This window comes from Oxyura jamaicensis, chromosome 1 (assembly GCF_011077185.1).
Source record: "Oxyura jamaicensis isolate SHBP4307 breed ruddy duck chromosome 1, BPBGC_Ojam_1.0, whole genome shotgun sequence".
Taxonomy (NCBI): Eukaryota; Metazoa; Chordata; class Aves; order Anseriformes; family Anatidae; genus Oxyura; species Oxyura jamaicensis.
The window spans coordinates 11,803,497-11,827,096 of NC_048893.1; the positions used below are offsets into that span (position 1 = coordinate 11,803,497).

General features: G+C 38.0%; 1 protein-coding gene across 17 annotated transcripts in view; it reads left to right on the plus strand.

The window, feature by feature from the left end:
- Positions 1–23,600, plus strand: part of MAGI2 (membrane associated guanylate kinase, WW and PDZ domain containing 2) — a 775,806-nt gene that overhangs the window by 597,327 nt on the left and 154,879 nt on the right. For 16 of the 17 annotated variants that reach the window (XM_035346387.1, XM_035346542.1, XM_035346777.1 and 13 more), the window contains 3 exons: positions 10,506–10,563; positions 17,964–18,085; positions 19,547–19,729. In XM_035346387.1, coding sequence (XP_035202278.1) covers positions 10,506–10,563; positions 17,964–18,085; positions 19,547–19,729 — 363 coding nt within the window. The remainder of the gene's footprint in view (positions 1–10,505; positions 10,564–17,963; positions 18,086–19,546; positions 19,730–23,600) is intronic. The other variant, XM_035347648.1, reaches the window with a different exon arrangement.

Sequence of the window (23,600 nt, forward strand, 5' to 3'; positions counted from 1 at the left end):
AGGAAGGAAGGAAGGAAGGAAGGAAGGAAGGAAGGAAGGAAGGAAGGAAGGAAGGAAAGAAGGAAGGAAGGAAGGAAAAAGCATTAAGTTGTGTGCTTTATTTTGAAACTTTCACTTGAGAATTTCAAGACCCAGTGAGACAAATGAAGTCATGAATCAATTTTCTAAATTGATTGAATTTTAATTAGTGTCACTGTTTTAAATATCAGACAGGAGAACAAGGTAAAATTACCTGTTTCACCAAGAAAGAAGGTCAGTGGAAGTGAGGAGATGGAGTTGACCCCTATGTGAGGGAGCAGCTTGGGCATACGGAGCTCTTTTATGGGAGGGTGTGGTGGTTTTACCCTGCTGGGCAACTGAACTCCACCACAACCACTCTCTCACTTCCCTTCCTCAGAGAAAAAAGGGGAGAAAACAAAAAGGGCTCAAGGGTTGAGATAAGGACAGGGAGATTACCCACAAATTATTGTCATGGGCAAAACAGACTCAGCATAGGGTGATTAGTATAATTTATTGCCTATCACTAGCAGACTATAAGAGTGAGAAACTAAAAGCAAACTAAATACAGCTTCCCCCATCCACCCTCTTCTACGTTCTCCCCGAGTGGCACAGAGGAACGGGGAATGACGGCTGTGGTCAATCTATAGCGCTTCGTCTCTGCTGCTCCTTCTCGGTCACTCTCTGCCCCTGCTCCATGTGGGGTCCTTCCCACAGGATGCCGTCCTTCCCAAACTGATCCTGTGTGGGCTCTTCAAGAAGCTCTTCAAGAACTGCTCCCACACAGCTCCGTACCATGAGGTCCATGCCCCAGGAGCAAACTGCTCCAGCGCGGGTCCCCCATGGGCAGCAGCTCCCCCCAGACACCCTGCTCCTGGGTGGGCTCCTCTCCATGGGCTGCAGCTCCGGCCCGGGGCCTGCTCCTGTGGGGGCTCTCCATGGGCCACAGCCTCCTCCAGGCCACATCCACCTGCTCCACCGGGGGCTCCTCCAGGGGCTGCAGCGTGGAGATCTGCTCCATGTGGGACCCATGGGCTGCAGGGGGCCAGCCTGCTCCACCAGGAACCTCTCCACAGGCTGCAGGGGAACTTCTGCTCTGGTATCTGGAGCACCTCCTGCCCTCCTGCACTGACCTTGGGGTCTGCAGGGCTAGTTCTCACTCCTCGCTCCCCTAGCTGCTGTTGTGCAGCAGTTTTTTTCCTTTCTTAAATCTGCTCTCCCAGAGGTGCAAACAACGTTGCTCTCTGGCTCAGCATTGGCCTTTTGGAGTCATATGGAGCTAACCCCTTATCTGATGTGGGGCAGCTTCTGGACTTGTCACAGAGGCCAACCCTGCAGCCCCCCTGCTACTAAAACCTTGCCACATAAACCCAATACAGGGGGACATCCATCTGGTGAAGAGTCTGTGGGTCAGGCTCAGAGGAGAGGCTGGTATGGGTGACATCATGGTGGGCTGTTGTTACAGTCCCCCTGCAGTTAATGGGTCACATTATAACCAACTGCTGATGCAAGCAAGGTACTACAGGGGTTTATACTGGAGGCTGTCATGTTTGATGTCTTTATGTACAATCTGAAGGAGGCAGTAAAGTCAGATTTACAGGTGACTCCAAATTAGGGGGACCAGTTAATATGCTCAAGAGCAGGGCTGCCATTCAGCTAAGCTGGAGAAATGCCCCCAGAAACCTTGCAAAATTCAACAAGGACAAACACAGCCTGGGAAGGAGGAAAGCCTTGTAACAATAAAGATTGCGAACTGACTCCTAAGACTGCATCCATAACAGTGCATTCCAGTTTGGGGATGCTTATTAAAAGATAAAGCAGATTGATAAGTGGGAGCAAGTTCAGCAGACAGCCACCAAGATAATCAGGGGCACGGGGACTTGCCCTGTGAGGAGGGGCTGAGGGTAATCTTGTTTCCCTTTCTGGTGAAGTTCAGCCCTGAAAATATCATTAAAATGTGTCATTTGGGTTTGTTTAAAAATAATAGGCTTTTTTCTTTGTTGTACTGAAGCTTATGAGTTGTACAGCTAGTTTTTTGAAGCTTATCTATGTATGAACTGAATATTCTAGTAACAGAATATCTCTCTGCCTTCTGTGAGGTCTAACCTGCACTGTAAGTAGCTTTATACTTTTACAAGGCTTTTTAGGTCAGTAGCCAAACTGAAGGTTTTATGTTATGTAACAACAGTAAATTCAGTAACACCCTAAGATTGTGGGGTAAGTTGTGAATCATTTAACAGAAAAGGAAAAAATATAAATAAAAGAGGAGGCTGAAAAGCAAATAGAAGAAAAGCCTAACTGCATAAGATCAGGTAGTTGTTAGGAAGAAGACACTGTTTTGTAATAAGACTGAAATGATACAGTCGGTAATGAAGTACAAGTGCTGAAAGATTTGAACATCCAAGAGATCAAAAAGAATGTTTTTTTAAGCCTGTTTTCCTGAAAGTCTAAAGAATATAGCATAAAGAAGCTGTGTTAATCGAATCAATTTCAAAGGTAGAATCTTCCACTTTGGAGTTGTGTATGAAGTAGAGCCAATATGCTGAACTTCGCGAATACAAATTGATAACATGGTGTGAAGTTGATTGCACTTGGGGTTCCTTTTCTCTTGGTGAAATGAGCGTGCCTGTGACAGTCTCTTTTATGTGCATGTCTGAACTTTGAACCAGCTGGTGATGCCATTGCAGCTCGTCAGCATACATGTGAGTAGCCACTGAGGCATGTGCTGAGCTTCTCTGACAGATTTGCGTTCTGCACCAAGATTCATGCTGAAGTGACTTTACTCCTAGTAGTGCCTGAATTAGCTAGTTTAGAGGTAGGAGCTGTGAGACTAAGGGTGGCAATGACTCCATTTAGATCTACCTCCTTTGTTATATCAAAAATGAGATAATGTAACATAACATTGAGAAAATGATTCCCAACTGTTCTTGGAAGCTAAGGAATATAGTGTTTGATTATGCCGTGGAAGACTGTGTCCAGTCTCTTGGTCAAGGACTTGTAGATAAAATATGAGATTTTTCCATGTTCCTAGTGGTTTTATATTCCCTAGCAAAACACAAGTCACTTAATTGGGAACTTTGAGACCAACAAGGAACTGTTTTAAGCTCTCTCCCTAAAAGGCCTATGATACAAGCCAAATATTCAGCACAAATAATGCAGGAGTGAAGACAGAGAGCAAAAGATAAATAAATAAATAAATAAATAAATAAATAAATAAATAAATAAAAGATTTGATTGAAGTTTTAATAATAAATACCTTTTGGTAAGTGTTTCTGCTTTCCTTAAATTATTATTTCTATATATATTGAAAACAGCATTTTGTAGTTTGTTTGGAATCTTTTATTAGAAACTCAGAGTTTTCTCTTGAAAACATCCATGGAGAGTACTTGTGGTGGGTTGACCTTAGCTGGGCACAAGGTGCCTCCAAGTCCTCTCTCTCTCCCCCTCCTCAGCAGGACAGGTGGAGAAAATACAGTGAAATAACTCATGGGTTGAGGTAAGGACAGGGAGATTGCTCACCAATTACTGTCATGAGCAAAACAGACTCAGTTTGAGGAAGATTCATTTAATTTATTACCAACAGAGAAGAGCAATGAGAAGAGCAAACTCAAAGAACAAACTAAAACACCTTCCCCTAACCACTTCTTCTTCTTGGGCTCAACTTTAATCTACCTTCTCTCTCAAGCAGCTCAGGGGAATGCACCTGCCAGATCACCATCTCTACTGTGGGCTCCTCTCACATGGCAGGAATGGGCCACACAGTTCCTGCCATGAGCCTGCTCCTGCAGGGAGTCTCCACAGCATGCAGCATTCTTCTGACCACATCCACTTGCTCTTGTAGGGTCTTCCATGGGCCATAGCATAATTATCTGCTCCACCATGGGCCTCTCCACCAGCTGCAGGGTATTTTCTGCTCCAGTGCCTGCAGCATCTCCTGCCCTCCTTCTTTACTGACTTTGGAGTCACCTTGTTTCTCTCTACATTTTCTCACTCCTCCCTCCCAACACAGCAGCTTTTTCTTTCTCAGTCTGTTCTCACAGAGGCCCAACCAACATTACTTTTTGCCTCAGCTCTGGCCAGCAGCGGGTCCTTTTGGGAGCCAGCTGGAAATGGCTCTTACCTAACTTGGGGATGCTTCTGGGCTCTGCTCATAGAGGCCATCCCTGCAGCACCCCCACTACCTAAACCTTGCTGTGTAAACCTGATACAGTACTCTGACCAGCATCTACTATTACCTGATAAACTTTTGAGAATGTTTTTTTTTATTCATACTTTGTTAAGGAAGCCATCTCAGGGGCTGCTTACAATAATCATAATAATAACCTAGCTAAATTCTCAACATATAAGGCATTTTTCTCTCAATTATATTTCAGTTGCTTTTTTAATTTTCATATTTTTTTGAATTAATAAGTAACAAACCCTTTATGAAGTCTTTTTTGATTGTACAACTCAGTAATTCAGTTATTTTTTCACTGTATTAATGCAAATCTTAATCATTGTGCAAGTCTGCATGTCATAGGGATCAGTTACAGCTAATGTTAAAAATATCCCCACTGTTGGCAATATTTCATGTGGTAATAATGCTGGGAGGAAATATTGTTGAATTGAGAGTAATATTTAGTAGTTTGCATTCTGCATAATTAAGGATGTAGCATGTCACAATAAGCTGCACAGAAGGGAAAAGATGCGTTTATCAGATGTGAATGTTACTTAGACATTTGTTTCCATTGTGCAAGAAGAATTTATGCATAACGTCATTTTACTCATGAGAACAAATTGCACATGAATGGTTTGTGATTACAGGCTGAACATAAACAGTGATGACATTGTGAAATTTGCTGGTATGAGCATGGCAGTTGGCGAATACAAGTTTAATTGCAATTGAGCTTACATGGCAGGGCATGGAGTTGGTACATTTCCCTCAGTTTTCCAGGTCTTTCAATATAGAAAGAGTGAATTTGTTTTTGCTATTCAGTTGAAGTTATCCATCCTGTCTGTTGTTATTCTTACTGAGACACTGAACAGTTTTGACTTTTTTATCTGATTTATTTTCCTTCATAGCTTTTGTTTTGTGTATTAGCATCTTAGCAATTGCATTTTCCAGTGACACTTGAAACATGGCTAAGTGGAGGAACCTGCTGAAGCAGTATGAAAGATTTTACTATATCATCTAGCATATAAATGTTTTTTGTGGGTGATTGGCTGGTTTTTGGAGTTCCCATATGTTGTGCACCTAGGTGGCCTACCAGAATTCACATGGGTTTGTGAATAGTAGGTTAAGTACCAACTTTCAGTGAGCAATTTATCTTCTGTTTTCTTATGGCAAACTCAACAGAAGTGTTCAGGGACAACAGCGCAACTACTGTGACTATTTCACATATCAGCTGGGCAATGTAGACAGGTGCTAATCCAGTCCTCTGCTCATGAGGCAGCAGCACAGCATGTCCTGAGAAGATTCTGCTCCCTGGTAATCTGTGTGCTGTAATTTAGGGTATTGCAGATAACATTTTTGTGTGTAATCCAAGCAGCGAGGACCTCTGGTTTAGACTTGCAGATACATATTTGCAAAGACTTTCTGTCTTTAGGAAACTGGAACATTGTGCAACTGCAGTGGGCTGCAGAGCTGCACTGTGTTTTGTAATTTCTAACCCAACATATTTGATGCTCTCTGCAGGAGGTAACTGACTTGAAAAGGCAGGAAAAAAAAAAAAAAAAAAAAAAAGAAAAAAAAAATAGAACAAAGAAGAAAGAAAGCAAAAGAAAGGGAAAAAATGTGCCGTTGAGTGGGAAGATAAAGTATTTTTTCTGAAAATTCTCAAATTCAGGCTAGAAAATGATTCCTGACCTGTGCATGGGTGTTAACAAGGAGGATGACCCAACCTCATGCTGACTGTGACAGTTTCCACATCCTTATTGACAACATTTTCAATAACAGTAGGCAGTAGGTGTTATATTTTCTTTTTTTTTTTCCTCTCATACTAAACTCTTTTTTACTGTACAAATATTTTGATTGTAGCTGATTCAAGAAATATACTCTCATCTTTCTTTCCAGCTTGTCAGTAGGGTAGCGACACAATGCTGGTGGTTGTTCTGAAACCTTGAGAGGTTTTTATGACTCTCTAATGTGGTTAGTAATACATAAACTTCAGAAAAATTAATCTTGGTTAATATGGTGTTTTTTTTCATCTTGGCATATCGAGATCCAAAATGTATTCCTTCCTCCATCCCCAGAGAAGATTAAGTGGCGCCATCAAAAATCATTCTGAAACACAACAGCTTTCAGAAGGCAGAATAAGAGCATCTGGACAATTAGCATAAGCAGGCTGTGATGAGGAGGCACTGCCATTGATTTTTAAAGTGACCTGCTTGAGTTTACATTAGTTTTTCCTTTCTTTTTTTTTTTTTCCTTCTAACTTTCCTTCCTTCTTTCATTCTTGCAAGGACCTTTGTTATCACTGGGCATTTAACTTTCAGAAATGTGGCTCACTCTGCATTTAAAAGCCTGCCCAGATGCATACTGAGCAAAGGATCTGAGTGTCAGTTGTGCCTTTTTGATCTTTTTTTGGATGACTGCTGCAGTGCTAGCTAGATTCTTCTTCTCTGGTAAAGGATAAACTATGAAATGTGAAATCTGGAGCATACATATATGCCTTTCCATCCACTTGTAGTATCATCATTGCCAAATGCAGCACAACCTATTACTGATTTTTAAATGGTGATTTTACAAATGTTCCTGAACAGGGCCTCCACCAGATGATATGAGGAGATATTTGTGAATGCAATATCAGATAATGAAGATTAAAAAATAATAATAATAATAATTCTTTGATATACAGAGAAATTCTCCTGGAATCAATAGAACTGAAAGACATGAATGACAGAAGTGTTAAGCTCATGAAAATGAAGACTTCATATATAACATAGTAACCATGAAACTGTTGGCTGCAGAAATTATACATGAACACTCTGAGCTAGTGCTATCAGAGAAAGCTATAATTTACATCTCCCTTCCCAATTCAAATCATGATGGCCAACAGTAACCTCCTTCACAAGTGTTTTATAACAATTCTCTTTTATAAATGTTTACTGTTCACTCTCATACCTAATGATCATCATAGGGCACAGTGAACTGAAAAAGAGAAACTGCAATGCCCTCACCCCCAATTTGGCAAACACTTAGCTTCCTATCTGATGAAGCATTAAAGTATTCCTGTCCTGTAATATTTCATTTCAACAGTGAAAAATGGAATAGATACCACTATTTAATCTCATGAAAAATAATCACACTGCTTCTGAAAGCAAATGTAGCAGAAGATTCTTTCAGCAGAAGCCCTGTAGTAAACTACACTCCACTAACCTTATCTGCAATACTTCAGGAGAAGGCTTGGGGTTTGTGTTCTAGCTATTTCATTTTACTGGTCTACACTGAATTTTAATTAAACATAGCTTACAGGCTACATCTCAAACGGAAAAAAATAAAATTTGAGCAGAGCCTTACATGGAGTTTATCATGGTACACCAAGGTATTTTTTATTTCCTTTTTTTTCTGAACCTATGCCTGTTTTATGATGCTAGATAATCAGTGGTTCCACCCATGCATTTAAATGTGGGTTCTCCATAATATCTCCAATTCATTAAATTTTTACAGACTTTTACACTAGAAAATGGGATTTGCCATTTGCATTCTCAATAGTTCTTTCAGTCCATACTGACTTATGCTGTTATGCATCATTACTTTTGGGAAAAATAGACCAACAGGTTAATAGTAAATCCTCAAATTATATCATATTTTCATGAATATTTAAAATAAAATATATCCTATGCATCTGTATACTTTAAAGTATATATTTACAGAAAGGTAATACCTACAAAGATGTTTTTGCAAAACGTCTTTATATTTTTAGTTTCATTATTGAAAATAGCTCCATTGACTAACCCACTTTGGGAAAGGGATGTATGCATACATTTGTATAAGTGTGTCAGTGTACATGCTTGTGTATTTTTGAGTATGTGTGGAATTTATTGGTGCCTGTTGCACTTTTCTCTAAGGGAAAGCAATTTTAGATTGCCAGATATGAAAACAACATGAAGTTAATTAGATGAAGAAAGCCTTGCAATATTACATTAAAATAAAATGTGCCTATAGAATTTAAACTAATACTTTGTATTTATTCCATGTCATAGGATTTGGTAAAACCATCATTTTTTTCATATTAAATTGTGAAGAGGAATGCACTAGGAAAGAAACTCACTACATGGGGCAGTACAGATTTGTGTATCAGCGGCTTTCTTTTTGAATATTTATGAATTACATCTCACAGATTAGTCCCAGGATGTACAGGACTCTATGGGAACCACTGTAGAGACAGTTTCCTACAGATTTTACTGAAGTTCTGGGCAGGTCTGGAAACAGGAACACCAAGACTTTCTAATGCTCAGTGACTTGACCATGAGACAGCTAATGTGTCCTTGCAGAAAAGCAGTCCACAAGCCTCCTGGGCAGCAGTTAGCAGAACATTACCAGCAGGTCTAGAGAGGTGATCCTTCCTTTCTGCTCAGCACTAGTGAGGCTGCAGAGGGAGTACCGTATCCAGTTCTGAGCTCCTCGGTACGAGACATGGACATACTAGAGAGAGTGCAACGAAGAGCCATGAAAATGATGAAGAGACTGGTGCACATCTCCTGTGAGGAAAGGTTGAGGGAGCTCTGATCGTTCAGCCTGGAGAAGAGAAAGCTCAGGGGAATCTCATCAATACCTATGAGCACCTGAAAGGAGGGTGCAAAGAGGACAGAGACAGACTCTTTTCAGTGGTGTCCAGTGACATGATAAAATTCAAAGGGCATAAACTAGAATACAGTAAATCATGCTTAAATGTAAGACTTACTCTGCGAGTAATCAAACACTTGAAGATGTTGCCCAGGGAGGTTGGTGAGGCTTCATCCTTGGATATATTCAAAAGCCGACCGGACACAGACCTGGGCAACCTGCTCTAGGTAACCCATCCTTCAGCAGAGGGGTTGGACCAGATGACCCCCAGAGGTCCTTTCCTACCTCAACCATTTTGTGATTGCTGCCTGTTTAAATAACTTATGCAGCATTTATTCCTATGAAGTGAAAATAACAAAGCAACCCCAATTAAAGCAGTTCAGAGTGCAGGTTTGTGAAGATTTCAGGGCTAAAAATATTCTGAGCATAATAGAAAAAAATGAGCTTTTTTTTATTTAGCTTTTTACAGCACATCAGTAATTGTCAATTCACTGTCACTGGAAAAAAAAAAAAATATATATATATATATATATATGTCATCCAGGAACACTTCTTTATGATCAGTTTAATGACCGTGCTCAGTATGAGTTACATCAGGTCTGGTCTGTCTTGTTTCATACTCTTATGGTCCCCAAAAAGTGACTTTAAAAGTATAACCAAGTTATAATTCAAAGGAAGAAATATTGAGATAAGGAATTCCAGAAGCAAATTTATTTGTAGAATCTCAGTACCATTCCATGCCAGTCCTTAACTGCATAGAAATCAATACCTGTGCCTGATGGGAATGTCCATCTTTTTGCACGTTTCCTTCATCTAGCACTGAGGTTTTTATTCTTTTCATGTTGAGTGAGATATTTGTCGCAACCGTCTGGTGCTTTTTAAACCCTAGGTGAAATTCTGTTGGTGTTGTAATAATTTTAAGTGTTCAGTATGAGTGATAATAAAATATATTTATGGGTGTACATTCATTTATGCATGTTTGCTTGCACATTAATACAGAATTACTTTCCAGCTCATTAAATCAACATATTTAATATTATAATTGTTAATACCTGAGTGTTTTGGGTGTCTTCTCTGATTCTGTAAAATTCAATTACTTTTAAAGCTGAAAGTTGCTGAAAATATCTTATTTCAGTTTGTGTTTCCATGTACTTCTATGTCCTGTGATGTCCCAGATATAGAACTAAGCTTTGCAGCAGCATGCCTTTGGAGGCCATGGAATTGCCATGACAGTAAGATAAATATGACAAATCTCTCAGGAACATTCAGACATACTTACTATAGTTAAGAGACGGGAGGCAAACTCTTTTGATTTGTTCAAGACTAGTTTTTCTAGGATTCATAACAATGAAAAAAAGAGCTCAAAAAGCAAAGCACTTGTATTTGTGTGTTTGTGTGTACACCTATTTGTAAAAACAGAATACCCCTCTTTCTCCAGCAGTGATGTCATACAAGATATGCTACTGTTGTTGGCTGGCACAGCTGTTGGAACAGTGAAGTTGTTCAATCAAATGTGTTGTTCTCAAGACTGAGATCTTTGTTTGCATGCCAATTTTCAAGTTACTACTACTTGTGGCCACTGTGGAATGTGTTCAATATTTTGCATTAGCCTTGGTGATTTTATCTGAATTCACTATCCAGTTATTTCCCTCAACACCTAGCAAAGATCCACTATTTCACTATCAGAAATCTTAGCATTCTGTAATTCATTTACTGAGACAGATAACTCTTTGTTTTTCAGAGCTTCCATATGGCTGGGAGAAAATTGATGATCCCATTTATGGCACTTATTATGTTGAGTAAGTTCCCAAGTTCAATATTAAGTTGCTGTTAATATGTCATAACCTAATACTAGTATCCTCTGCTGTGCTTAGTTGGCAAGACATGGGTACAATTACTTGACATGTTAAAATGAAGGTATACCAGGAATTCTCAGTCATCAATACAGTTAATATGGCCAAATGTATTCAGTGTGTCTCAAATCAGTGATTCAGTCATTCAGTCACTCTGTTTCTCGAGGGCGTGATTTCATGGTAACAATCCAGTTGATACTTGTACAAAGATTGTATTCATTTAAGAAATACTGCTGTATAGTCTGTATAAGGTTTGGATATCCAGTGAGGTACAGATCTTGTTAATCAATGAATAAAAGCAATGCATAATCATTTTAGCCAAGATCCCTTTCTGGGTTGTCCTTCCCTTCTGCAAATCAGATCTTCACTGTTTGTACCAGTAGGCAGGTTATTTATATTCAGCATTGTAAAATTCTGTGTATGTTGTGTTTTATTCTGTACTTAAAAGTGCACCTGAAAATAAGAGAGTATATATTTTTTATTTTCACAGCACAATCATTGCTTTCATTTTTCATATTTTATTTTAGTCGTGGAACAGAAAAGAAAGCTATTCTGTGCAAAGGACAGTAGAAAGCTTTTTTTTTTTTGACTGATAGGTATAACCTGTTCCAGCTAGTTACTACATAAAATAGGTAAATCAGAGAGATGATTTTCTATGCTTTTTAGCTTAACACAGTCAATCAGATTTACGTAAAGTGAATGTAGATTCAAATTGTGATACCCTCTCAGAGTGGTCAGTTTTTACTCCCAGTCTTCTCTCCTATCAAAGGCCACTCAAAGTATATAGCAGAGGATTGAAAAAGGCACTCCCCATCTCTGTGCAGACAGCACTTTTAAAGACTATTTGAATTGAGAAAGATCTATCTATTACTTCCTTTTATTAAAGAAGAGAGATCTTTACAGAGAATGGTACCTGACCTAAAATCTCAGTTTCAGATCCTAACACAAAGCAGTACATTTATTCTAGAGATTTCATACAAAATATAAAATATTAGTTTGTGTGTCACATTGTTCTCTTGGTCTCTTGAATCTATACCAACACTTTGCAGGACCACTCTGGACAGATAATGGAGCTGCAGATTTTCCAGACCTCAGAATATGTAGCAGTTAATAGCACAGGGTAGAGCTGGATAGAGAGATCACCAAAGCAACAACAACAAACAATCTTATTTCAGGAGGGTTAGAAGATGTAGCTCTAAGAAACCCTTTCTTCATTGTTAGAACAGTAGCAGCTTGTAAGTGCCCAATCACTTTCCCTAGCCCTCATTCAAAGCAAACAAACAAATGGAAACTGTGTCTGGCCACTGCCCCACTGAGTCCTTCTGTCGCATTCTCCAAATGCAATAGCATCCGCTCTGCTGCTTTTTCCCGCTGGATGGTTCTGTGCCCTCGGGTGAAAAAGCCAGCAGCCCAATCTGTTTTGCTGCTCGGCCCAAGCCAGCTTAGTCAATTCAGACTTCTTTTTCTCTCAACCAAAAGGTAAGTTTTTGATCTCCCTAGGTAACACCATCAAATTACTCTCTTTATGCCTGAGATCTTTTATGGTGCCCCAGAGTAGTTAGGGGTTGGAGTTCACATATCTCTTTGTACTTAATCCCCCCCTGAAGATTTCTGCAAATACAATTATGCAGCTGCTGGGTGTAAGTGTCTTCTGTCCCGGTGATTTTCAGTGTATTTTGGTGAGTAACAGGTGTTGTGCAACTTCTGCGCATTAATCTCTTACTGAGCCCCACATTGTTGTTAGTGCAGCCCAAGGCATTTTGGCTCTGGTGAGGCTCACATTTCCCCTGCATAGTCAAGAAAAGGAGCAAATGTTCATCTCCATTTCATGTCCATCCACAGGTAAACAGACGCAAGGTACCTGGCCCAGATATTATGATGTGATTATATATTTCAAGGCTGTTACTGCCAAGTTTGTTCATCCTAACCCAGACAAGATTTGTGAAAAAATAAATCAAACTTACTGTAGGCTCAGAGGTTTTTAGAAGTGGAATGGATGTTCACAGGATGGCATTAAAACTGCAGCAGTTCTAAGTTCATAAGGAGTTTTATAGTCAGTAAAATGTAGTTGTACTTTAATTTGCTGTTTGAACTCAGTAAGTTTGAAACAAAAATTGCTTCCCATTTTTCATTCTAAAAAGTGGCAGTTACACCTTTTTTATTACCAGTATTCAACAGATGAGTTCATTTTTAGCTAGACAAAATCAGATAACAATAAACTCTCTTAATTATATCATAAAAGTGGGTAAGTCATGGAAAGCTAGGTTATGAACTTTCACACATTCAAGTCCAGTCCAGCTTCATACACAGGTTTTTTAAGCTGTCAGCAAACAAAGGGCTCATACTCTGCTCACTGAAAAATTTGTATCCCATGGGAAATTTTTAAGGAAGAACAATGCAGTAGAGAGATTAAGTTTCACTGTACGAGCGCTAGACATGTTCATCTCCGGTATCCTGTGGCCAAAGAAGCTAAAATCAAGCAAACAAACAAAACCTTGAAGCTATCGAAGTTAAAAAGACTTATCACACCATATTTGCAAATTCTGTTATAAAATAAGGTCCCTGGTATAACTTCCTCTCATAAATCAAGCATGAATGTAAGTTCAAGACATTATTAAAATTTTCATTTGCCTTGTTATGCGAATCCAAGCTTGATTTGTAAGGTGTAGACATTTGACACAAATGAGAAGTGTATGCTATATGTGGGTTAACTTTCATGCAATTTTCTCTTAATTTATAAACTAAGAACTAGCAGCACTTAGCTGTGCAAGGCTACAGAGAGAACGTGGTTATTAGAGTGCATTGGGTCTTTCAGCATTCTAATTGCCAAAAGATTATTTCCCCCTTTAAGGATGATTAACTACAACGCAGAGTTCAATTTCCTGACATGGCCTCCTTAATAGAACAGCTAAATTGTCCATACAGGTATTTATTCTGGAAAAATATACCTCCTTCACTTATGATTTCTGACAAAACCTGTTACTGCTCAAATAGAAAAAAAAATCTTTCAAGAGGTTTTTTTGTTATAAAATATTCATAACTGAAAAAAAATATGAATGTAGAGAGGACTGAGTAACAAACTATGCATCAGAATGTCTGTCTTTTAGGCATTCTGATCCTCAGAATTACTTTGATGGGTTTTATGCCACAAACTACTAATAAACAACTGTACTTTAAAATAGCTGAGAAAATGAATAGGTTAGAATCCTCCTGGTGCATATGCTTAGATGTGCTACCATTGTGGCAGGGCTGAGAATATCATGGCCATCAACTAAAATCTGCATACTTAAATCTACATTAAAGCATGTACATTTCTACAGAAAGTATATCAATTGTCTTAAGCACATCTAATGTGAAATACCATCATAAAAAACTTAGCCCGGCCACATTCAGTGAAGAGCTGGCAGAATGGTGCCTATGTCTTATGTGATGTTTTGTGGTAACCATACCTCCTTGTCACTTTTTCAACCCTGCAGCTAAATGCAGCCCCAAACCAAATCCTACCACCTATGAGTTGTCCCCAGCTAGCATACTGAGGGCTGACAATGGTCAGTAGCATTGACTGCCCCTTCTTCTCTGCAGAGAGATATTCAAGTATCTGGGGGCCAGAAAGCAAACAAAAGACAGCATTATTCTTCTATATGGCCACTACAGCACTAAAAGAACTGAGTTTTATTTTTATCTTTGGATTAGTCTTTTATTTTTAATATTTATTTTATAAAATAAAGGAAGAAAAGTGGAATCAGGAGTAAAAAAATAAAAGAATGATAATGGTAGAAAAAAAAAAAAGAAAAAAAAAGAAAAAAAAAAAACATTTAGATAACAACATCTTTCTCAGTTTCTCCAGATCTGTCTTATTAAAAATAAATAAATCTGCAATTTCTTGAGAGGTCTTATCCCACTGGTATGTATTAGGTATACTCCAAGAGTGCCTACCTCTGGAATCACATGCAGCCCTCTGTTTTTGTTATGGACCTCAGTTAGGAGAAGAGTGGAGATGGAATGTTTAGGTAAGAAGAGCACTAGACAGCATCAGAAGAGAAACTTTAGGTATTTAGAAAATTTTCAAGTGAAGAAAGAAATCCTCACTAAATTACATACTGTGGGTAATGAGCTATACATCTTTTGGATCACATCTAAAATCTATTTTAAACACCAAAGCACTTATTTGTAACCATCTCTAAAACTGACATTTAGATTGTCTTATTAAGGCCTAGGTTAGTAATACCTATTTTGTATGCAGTTGAAGTAGCTAGATGAAAGGCTAGAATGTCCTTTCAAGAGAACTACTTAGCTTAATAACTTCATTCTCAGCTAAACTCATCAGTAGCAATTTTTCTGATTTAGCTGTTGAGCTGTAGAGCGCTTAAAATTGCATGATAGGGAGGTGCTTCTTGTCTCATCGGTCTAGGAGCATAAATCCAGTGTAACTGACTGATAAAAAGGACCAGTTTTCTATATAATTTTCTTTTCTCTAACTCCTTTTGGACTTAATATTTAATGTAGTTGTATGAGTTTGTTGGAATTTTCACATTGTGCTTTTGAACTGGCACTACTATAAAACAGTCAAAATATAGGAATCAATTGGAGTTAAGAATTATTAAGATTGAATCAACACCCTGAGGTGCCTCATATCTCTGTTAGTCTTCCTGCCTGATATGTTAGGACAAAAAGGTCACTTTCAAGATAGCCATTAGTGAAGATATTACTGTCTAAATAAACCATACTGCAACTTAAACTGTAACTAGAAACTGCTAAGAGGGAGCTGATAAGGGATTCTAGCTGTCATGTCAGTACTACAGGATGTTCCATGAGCCATGGCCACATCCTATATTGGCTAAAATCCTTCTTTTTTTGATCACAGAACCGCAGGTAAGTTGTAATATAGGGCATTGAGGTGTGCCCTGCAGTTACAGCAATTCACTAAGAATATTCCAAGGTCCTAAATGCAGATGTATAGTATGATCTGAAATAGCCATTACGTCTGCATTCTATTGGACAAAAGCTATGGGATACCCATGCTCTTCTGGAAGGGCAGCTGAGAACTGGGCTCTAAACACTTTAGAGCCTCTAAAATAGTGCTTGATCCCTTTGTTTTGGCAACTAACTCAACATACTATGTAGCAAACCTGTTTCCAACGTTACCAAATGCCATCATAAAACAAGCTAGACATTTTACCCCATATCTTCCATTGGGGTTTAATGGAATTTCATACTTCTGCTTGTAAGAAGCCTACAAATTTCAAGACTGAAATCCCGACACCTTTAATATATTCTACTATTTACTTCCAAATATTTTCATAGAATGAAATCATATAGCAGCATTCATTCCACTTGAATAAAAAATCAAAATTCCTTTGGTGCTTTATCATAGGATACTCTCTTTCACTGATCTTCATGTAAAACATGCAATGGATTCATTTTATTTGATTGGGTGTTCAGAACTTTATCTAGTATTTCACATGACGTTTCACATGTTCCTTTTTTAATGGTAAAAAAAAAAAAAAAAAAAAAAAAAAACAATACTTCCTTTATAGTACAGTATATCACATGATAGATAGTAGCATGAATACTGCCTTTTTCAGGTTTGTATCAGTAGTTCATAACTACCCTATGATCATTTAATGCATGTAAGTCTTGTCTTCCTCCATTCCTAACTGATGAAGTTTCTCTCCCTTCCAACATACATTTCTAGGTTTGCAATAGGCAAAAGTGATGAAGACCCTGACAATTACAGCATGGTTTAAAGACTAGGAAAGCAAAGTCTGCGATCTTAAACAGCCAGTCTGAAGAAGGAAAGAAACAAAAGGAATCTTCTATTTCTGCAGCATAGAATAAAATTTATAAAGCTATTAATCAAAATTTTAGAGTACGAGTGAGTTAGCAACCACTTGAATGAGAGCGAGCCATGTTAACAAAATAGCAACTCCACATTTTATCACATATTTTTCCTGTCATTAAATCAAATCTACTTTTACATGACTGAAAATCTTTTCATTGCAGGAATCCATGTTTTCAGAGTGTATTACATTCTCATAGGACTTACTGCTTTCCCTCAACTCCTTCTTAACAGCAATTCTACTTATTTTGTTTGAAGCAGTGTTATGACCTGAATCCTGAGGGACCTGCAAAGTGCTTAATGTTTGGGCATAAAAGGTTATTTCAATATAAATAGAAGGAATTCAACGCCTTTTAGGATCTCAGAGTTTCAGAAGTTCCCAGGTCACCTCTCCAAGTGCTTAAAGCCCAGGACCAGGGTTGAATTTTCAGAAAAACATGTTTCTGGACATGTCTGACGAGACTAACTCAGAAAGATCAAATAAAGAGAGACATGTTTGAGAACTTTCCCTTTTTACATATGTATTTATTTCCCTGGGACAACATTTGCAGCATAAAACCATTTTATCAACTGTGATACTGTCATGATCCTATATTTTGGAGTTGTTCAGTGCCACCTACTAAATCGTTTTGCTTTCTTCAAAAAAAGTGTGGAAAATGGCAAGGGATTATAGGATTACTTGTTGATTGGTAAAATGTATGCTTTAAATTAAAGAATTGAAATCTAAGGTATGATTAGGGTAAGTAGTTAAGATAAGTAGTATTTCTAAACAAAATGCAGAAAATTAATGGTGTAATGACAGAGATGTACTAATTGACCAGCTATAGGAAATATATCAAGAAAAAAAGTCTACAGCATTAACTTCTCTTATAGTTCATTATTTATATGTATAGTTCTAATCTACCATCTGACTTAGTTCCTACAACATCCCATTTTTCTGTACAGCTTAGCAGATATATAACATAGAATTAAAAAGAATTCATTTTCAATCACTTTCCTGTGCTACATACATTTCCTTTTTAAGCAGTGATCATTAAAACACTCATTAAAAGCCTGTGTCAGGCTTTACATTTTCTGTAAGTGATTAAGTAATTTTATTTGCAGCTAATCAATAATACTGAAAAATATGGTTCAGTCCCTTTGAATCATGCACAGAACAATGTTTGTACTAAAGACATGAAAAACTGTTGTTGTAGCATGCTTCAGCAGTACTGCAATTTAATGTGCAGTCCCATAGATCAAAACCATTTGCCTGTAGCAGAGTTCAACATATTGAAATGATAGGGCACTTTCCAGTGCTGTTCATTATGTGATGCACATAGATGGTGCATTTCTCATCCCCACCAAAATTATATAGAGTGTAAAGGACATGCTCAGGCCCATTGAGGTTGCATGACTGTTTCGCTATCTAACCACACACACCAAAGTCACATACAACATCCTACTGTGAAAATAATCATTTTCCCCAACTGAACACAATTTTTAATCAAAACCAAATTTTTTCCAGCCACATAAATAGAAGAACACAATTTGAAAACCCTGTCCTAGAAGCAAAAAGGAAGCTACAGCAGCATAACATGCCCAACGCAGAACTTGGAACAAAGCCTATGCAGGCCCAAGGTTTCCGAGGTACAGTACCATGTCAGCCTATCTTAGTTAAGATGAAAGATCCTGCTCTCCTGCTTATGTGACAATGATTTTGTCCTAGTCTGACGGACATAATAGTGTTGCCAATCCTCACAATGATATCACCTACCTCCTAGCTTTTTTCTCCTCTAAAAGTTCCAGCTCCTGGAGTTGTGGGACTCAGGAGCCACTGAAAAACTCTAACCTCCAGAGTTGCAGAGAAAAGTGACAAGTTGACCCTAGTGTTTCCTAAAGGCTGAGAAGCAGAAAGCACAATAAGAGCCCCAAAGTAATTTTCTAAATAAACTCATAACTTCTATTCTTGGGAACGTGTGACTCTCTCTTGAGCACCCAAGGTTGGCAACACTGAAATAATTAATTGTACTTTCTTTAAATTACCGTTAATTGATGTTTGGTATGTTTCTAAGCTAGCTCATCTAGAAAGCATCAATTAAGTTAAAAGCCTCAGGCACTGTGTTATAGGAATTTACAAGAATACAGCCTCTTGGTAATGTGAAAATTAATGTGCTTACAATGAGCTGTGTGAGCAGCAGACAGTACTGGTAGAAACGAATAAACTTAAACATAAGGTTACAGCCACAGAATGAGGCTGTAACTTCTTCTCCTTTGTGACAGTAGACAGCTCTTCATCAACCCTACCTAGGCCCAAACTCGCCCACCCGCACCCCATTCCGCAGCGGTCCCGCAGTGTGAACGATCTGTCCCAGTGTCAGCGCGGCCCCACTGGGACGTGCGGGCTTTACGGTACATCCCACCAACCCCACCGGACCACTGCCGACCTAGCGAGATAAGTGGAAGCCACCACCTTTGCACCTTCCTCCTACCCTTCCTCACAAAGCGAAGCATGGGAACGAGGCACCAGGATCCCCTGGCAACCTGCACCATACACCGGGGCACTCGGCAAGGGGATGTGAAGGTGGCACTACCATCACACTGGCCAGATGAGGCATGGAATCCCACGTGCTTGGAGAAGAAAGATAGCTAATACTTAGCACTGGCTTTTAACACATGGCATGACATGTACAGGGGATATTTCTCTTATTGTGGGTGGGAGGGAAATTGTGCAGAATGTATTACTTTATAGACAAAGCTGAATTTATAGGTTAGGAAAGAGGTTTTAAGATTACCTCACATATCATTTTTATTGTTGCAATTATTTTAGCTATACAATACCCACTTCTAAATGTATTTTCAATATGAAAGAATATTTATAACTCCCTACTTATGGCAGATCTGCCATATATAAAAACTATTTTTAAGCTTTGTATTAAAATAAAAACTCACTAATATATATATATATATTTCCTGGAATGCCTACACTCTTTATTTCCTCTGTTTTCATACACTGTCACCTACTGCCAGCTGATATTGTTATCTGCTATCCCTGCTGTGTTGGGACTAGATCAGAACTTTTGTCTTTCTTGTTTGTGTTGACTGATGTAGAAAAACCACTCTTCACCCGTGATGCATCACAGCTGAAGGGGACTTTTCTCAGCACAACTCTTAAGAAAAGCAACATGGGTTTTGGATTTACCATCATTGGTGGGGATGAGCCAGATGAGTTTCTTCAGGTGAAGAGTGTAATTCCTGATGGGCCTGCAGCACAAGATGGGAAAATGGAAACAGGTAATTAAAATGGTTCCTCTGTTCTTTCATATAAGTAGAATGAGCCATAGATTTCTGAACTCACTCTCTCCATAAATGTATGCGTTTTTCCATATCAATTTCTACTTAAATGCCTTATCTTTCTAATAAAGAAAGATAAACATCTTAGATAGGAATTCCTCATTCCTGTCTAATATTGTCAAGTAGCTGATTTTTCCAATGTTTCAGTATTTAAAAAATATAAAAAAATATATCTCAATTTTCCTACATGAACATGTACTGAGAAAAAGTCTCATTCTACCATGTAGAAATTATCTGTGATGTCCATTAGTTTATAGGCTGTTTATCCAAGGGGAAATTGTGAATGGAGAGGAAAAGAGGAGGCAGAGAGAGCAGAGACTACTAAGGAAAAATTTCTGCCTTTAGAAAAGATAGTTTTGCAAAACAAGTTAAGTCTGATCAAACTGTTTTCATGAGAACATCAAAACAAGGGTTTTCAGTATGACATATGGAGACGTAGGCATCTGTGGACTACTAATAAGGAATCTGTGAAAATGAACAAAATAAATGAAACTACTTCTGAAGAGATCTAAAGATACTGGATCACTGCTGAAAGTTTAGAAAATGTTGAAGGATGGAGATCCCGCAGCCTATGTGATCTCGTCCTGATTCTTAACCACTTCTATGGTGAAGTTTTTTCATCTTCATATCTGACTGGGATATGCTACAAATGCACGGCTACAAATGATGACAGGTGACTGCCATCCTGTGTCTATACAGCCCCACCACTGTGCACCCCAGCAGTCCTTGTTCCCCACATTGCTCATTGGTCCAAGGGCATATACATATTTTTCCTTCTATTTCTCACCAAGACAATACCGAAGAAATACTGGTTTGGTATTTATGTTATCTCTGCAGAAAACCCAGTTAATGGTGGACAGTCACTGTGAAGATGCAGAGCATTTCCTAGTCCAAGACAGATCACTGTGGATGGAGCAAAGCAGCAGAGAAGGATCCTTTTCTCATGTTACAGTACAGGGAGCAAATATGTAAACACAAACAAACATAAATGATATTGGTGGAATAGTCTCCAGTAATTCTTCTGGAAATTTCCTTTTATTATTTCTTCTGTTGCTGCAGAGGAATGATCCAGACTGTTGTATGTTGGAATAAACCCTTAACGTTAGCTCATTCTGTAGGAATCTCCAGGACTTTGCAAGTAGGAAGTGTGAAGGTTGTGAAAAGTATTATTTTTAAAACTCTATAATTTGTCCAAAGTCTTATATTACACTTGGCATGATGTTTCTAATGCCAAAGAGATTAATAAATAATTTATATTTTAAAAAGTAAAAAATAATTAGAACACATATTCTTTCTTTTTTTCTTTTTTTTTTTTAGAAAAAAAAAAAAAAGGCTATCAGCTATTTAATTTTCAATGTTTCTTGCTATTTTCAATTTAAAATGCAACTTGGTTGCCTAAGGCAAAATTAAAGTAGCTGACAAATGAATATATAACAGACTTCCTGAAGTTCAGGATATTTTAGTAACATGAACTTCATATTTCCTAATACTTTCATATTACCTAATATGATGCATGAGAGATTTTCCCCGTTTTTCATGGTTTAGCATTCTCAGATCCAGCACTCAAATACAACTATTTGTAAAACCATCTGAAGTGTGGGCTTGCTGAAGTGGGGAACTTGCTCATATGGATTTCTTTACTCTGGAAAAGAGTGCCCTTACAACTTATTTAAATTTTGATGTTGAAATTCATCATGGGTGTCACTGATGTTGATTACTGCAACTACAGATTGTGATGGGGACATACAGAAAAAAAAAAGTCCTTTAAAATATGTAGATATAAAACAGATTTTTATTTCCTGAGTCAGTTAATTCAACTAAATTAAGAATCCATGATAGAAATATACATTCAAATATATAACTCTATGACTGAACCCCGTATCTTAGAATAAATTCTGGACTCAAATGTCTTCATTTTTATGAAGATTGACAGAGTTCTGATGTAAAGTAATTGGAGAATCTTGGGCTAATGATTGTGGCATCTAACGTGGTTTCTATGAATGTTTGAAGTGATTTCTAAAAATGGTAACAGTAAATGGATAAAAGATATTTGAGGTCAGAATATTTATAAAAGTGCTGTTCCGCAGTGATTGCATTTTCTGATACCCAATCTTTTTCACACTTTCTAAAGTATGGTTTCTAATCAGCTGGAGATATCAAAGTGCAGGTGTTTTGTTGATAAAGGTCTTAAAATCATACGTTTCAAACTTTTTGAGCTTACATATGTACCTTTTGTTTGTTAGGTAGGCATCATTAGATGATGAACAGAGCTTGTAAAATAGTTTTCATTTATTCTTTTGACATGAACTGCATGTTGTTGTGCAATTTATGTGCACTCCAGCTATGATCACAGTGACAGGAGGCTTTAATAAGCAATCAATATATCATATTATATCAGTAGGATATCATGGTGGAAAGCTTGAGCACAATGACACTATGATCTGTGAAGCAACATGGATGTAATGGGGGGTGTTCCCATCTGTGATATAACTCTGAAGTTTTTCCCCTGTAAGATTGAAAGATTGATGCCTTTTTTTTTTTTTTTTTTTTTTTTTTCCAACTGGTAAACAAAATGCTAGGGTTTGAGATATGCATTGGACATGCGGAAAAAAATGGAAGGGTGAATCCATGTAAGACTCATTGTCACCCTTTTAACCTGATCACAACACAATCACAACACAGTGGTTTTACCAGTAGGCAGGTTTCAAAACAAAACAATTTTGGATTTCATTTCTTGGAACATGGAAGCTGCTGCCTGACAGAAACTTGGTATCACTGTGCTGCTGTGTTGGTGGATTTTTATCAGAAATGTCAGGAAACTTGCTATATGCTAAGAAATGCTGGAAGGAAGTGAGGAATCTGAGTTCTGACTCTCTTTTTCTTTTCTTTTCTTTTTTTTCTCTCCCTTTTTTTTTTTTTTTTTACGTTTAGCAAAGATAAATAAAGATATTACTATCCTTGCTTTCTGCCCACACCTTTGTTAAAGGTTATTGTTCCACCAGCAATGGAAGTATCAGCAATGTTAATGTGCTTGTTCCTCAGCCACTGCTATTCACAGTCTTTGTCCTAAAGCACCCTCAGCAGGTATTTATGTTAATGCCACTCTGTGGTTGGCAGTACCAGAGAAACTGGTATATATTTTATTTCTGACATGCTTATCTTGAGACTGTTAACTTCCCTGAAAGCATGAAGTGGAATGCAATATTGGTATCACTTTCACCCCATGTCTACTATATCCATGATAGGCTCTCACACTGAGGTCATTAAAAGATAAACATGGGGATAATGGGAAATTAGGAAGTCTTCAGTTTGGCTTGAATATTTTCATCCAGTTTGATTAGTCCTAGCAGGTGCTGAAAGACTGTGTTGTCCTATAAAGGGTCTTTCAGCATGTGTGACCATGCTGCCTCCGTAACATCAAAAAGATAGCATTACATCTTTATGATGAACAGTATAAATGTCTCCCAGATTTTTACTGTGACTTTCTTTGTTAGTATGACTGATTTTATATGTAGACTGAGTGATTTATATTTCATAAAGTCATAGAATCATAGAAAGGTATGGGTTGGAAAGAACCTTAAAGATCACGCAGTTGCAGCCACCCTGCCATGGGCAGGGACACCTCCCACCAGACCAAGTTGCCCAAAGCCCCATCCAGCCTGGACTTGAACACTTCCAGGGATGGGGCATCCACAGCTTCTCTGGGGAACCTGTTCCAGTGCTTCACCACCCTCAAAGGAAATTTCTTCTTAATCTCTATTTTAAAATTTTAAATCTACCTTTTCTTTCTTTTTTCTTTTCTTTTCTTTTC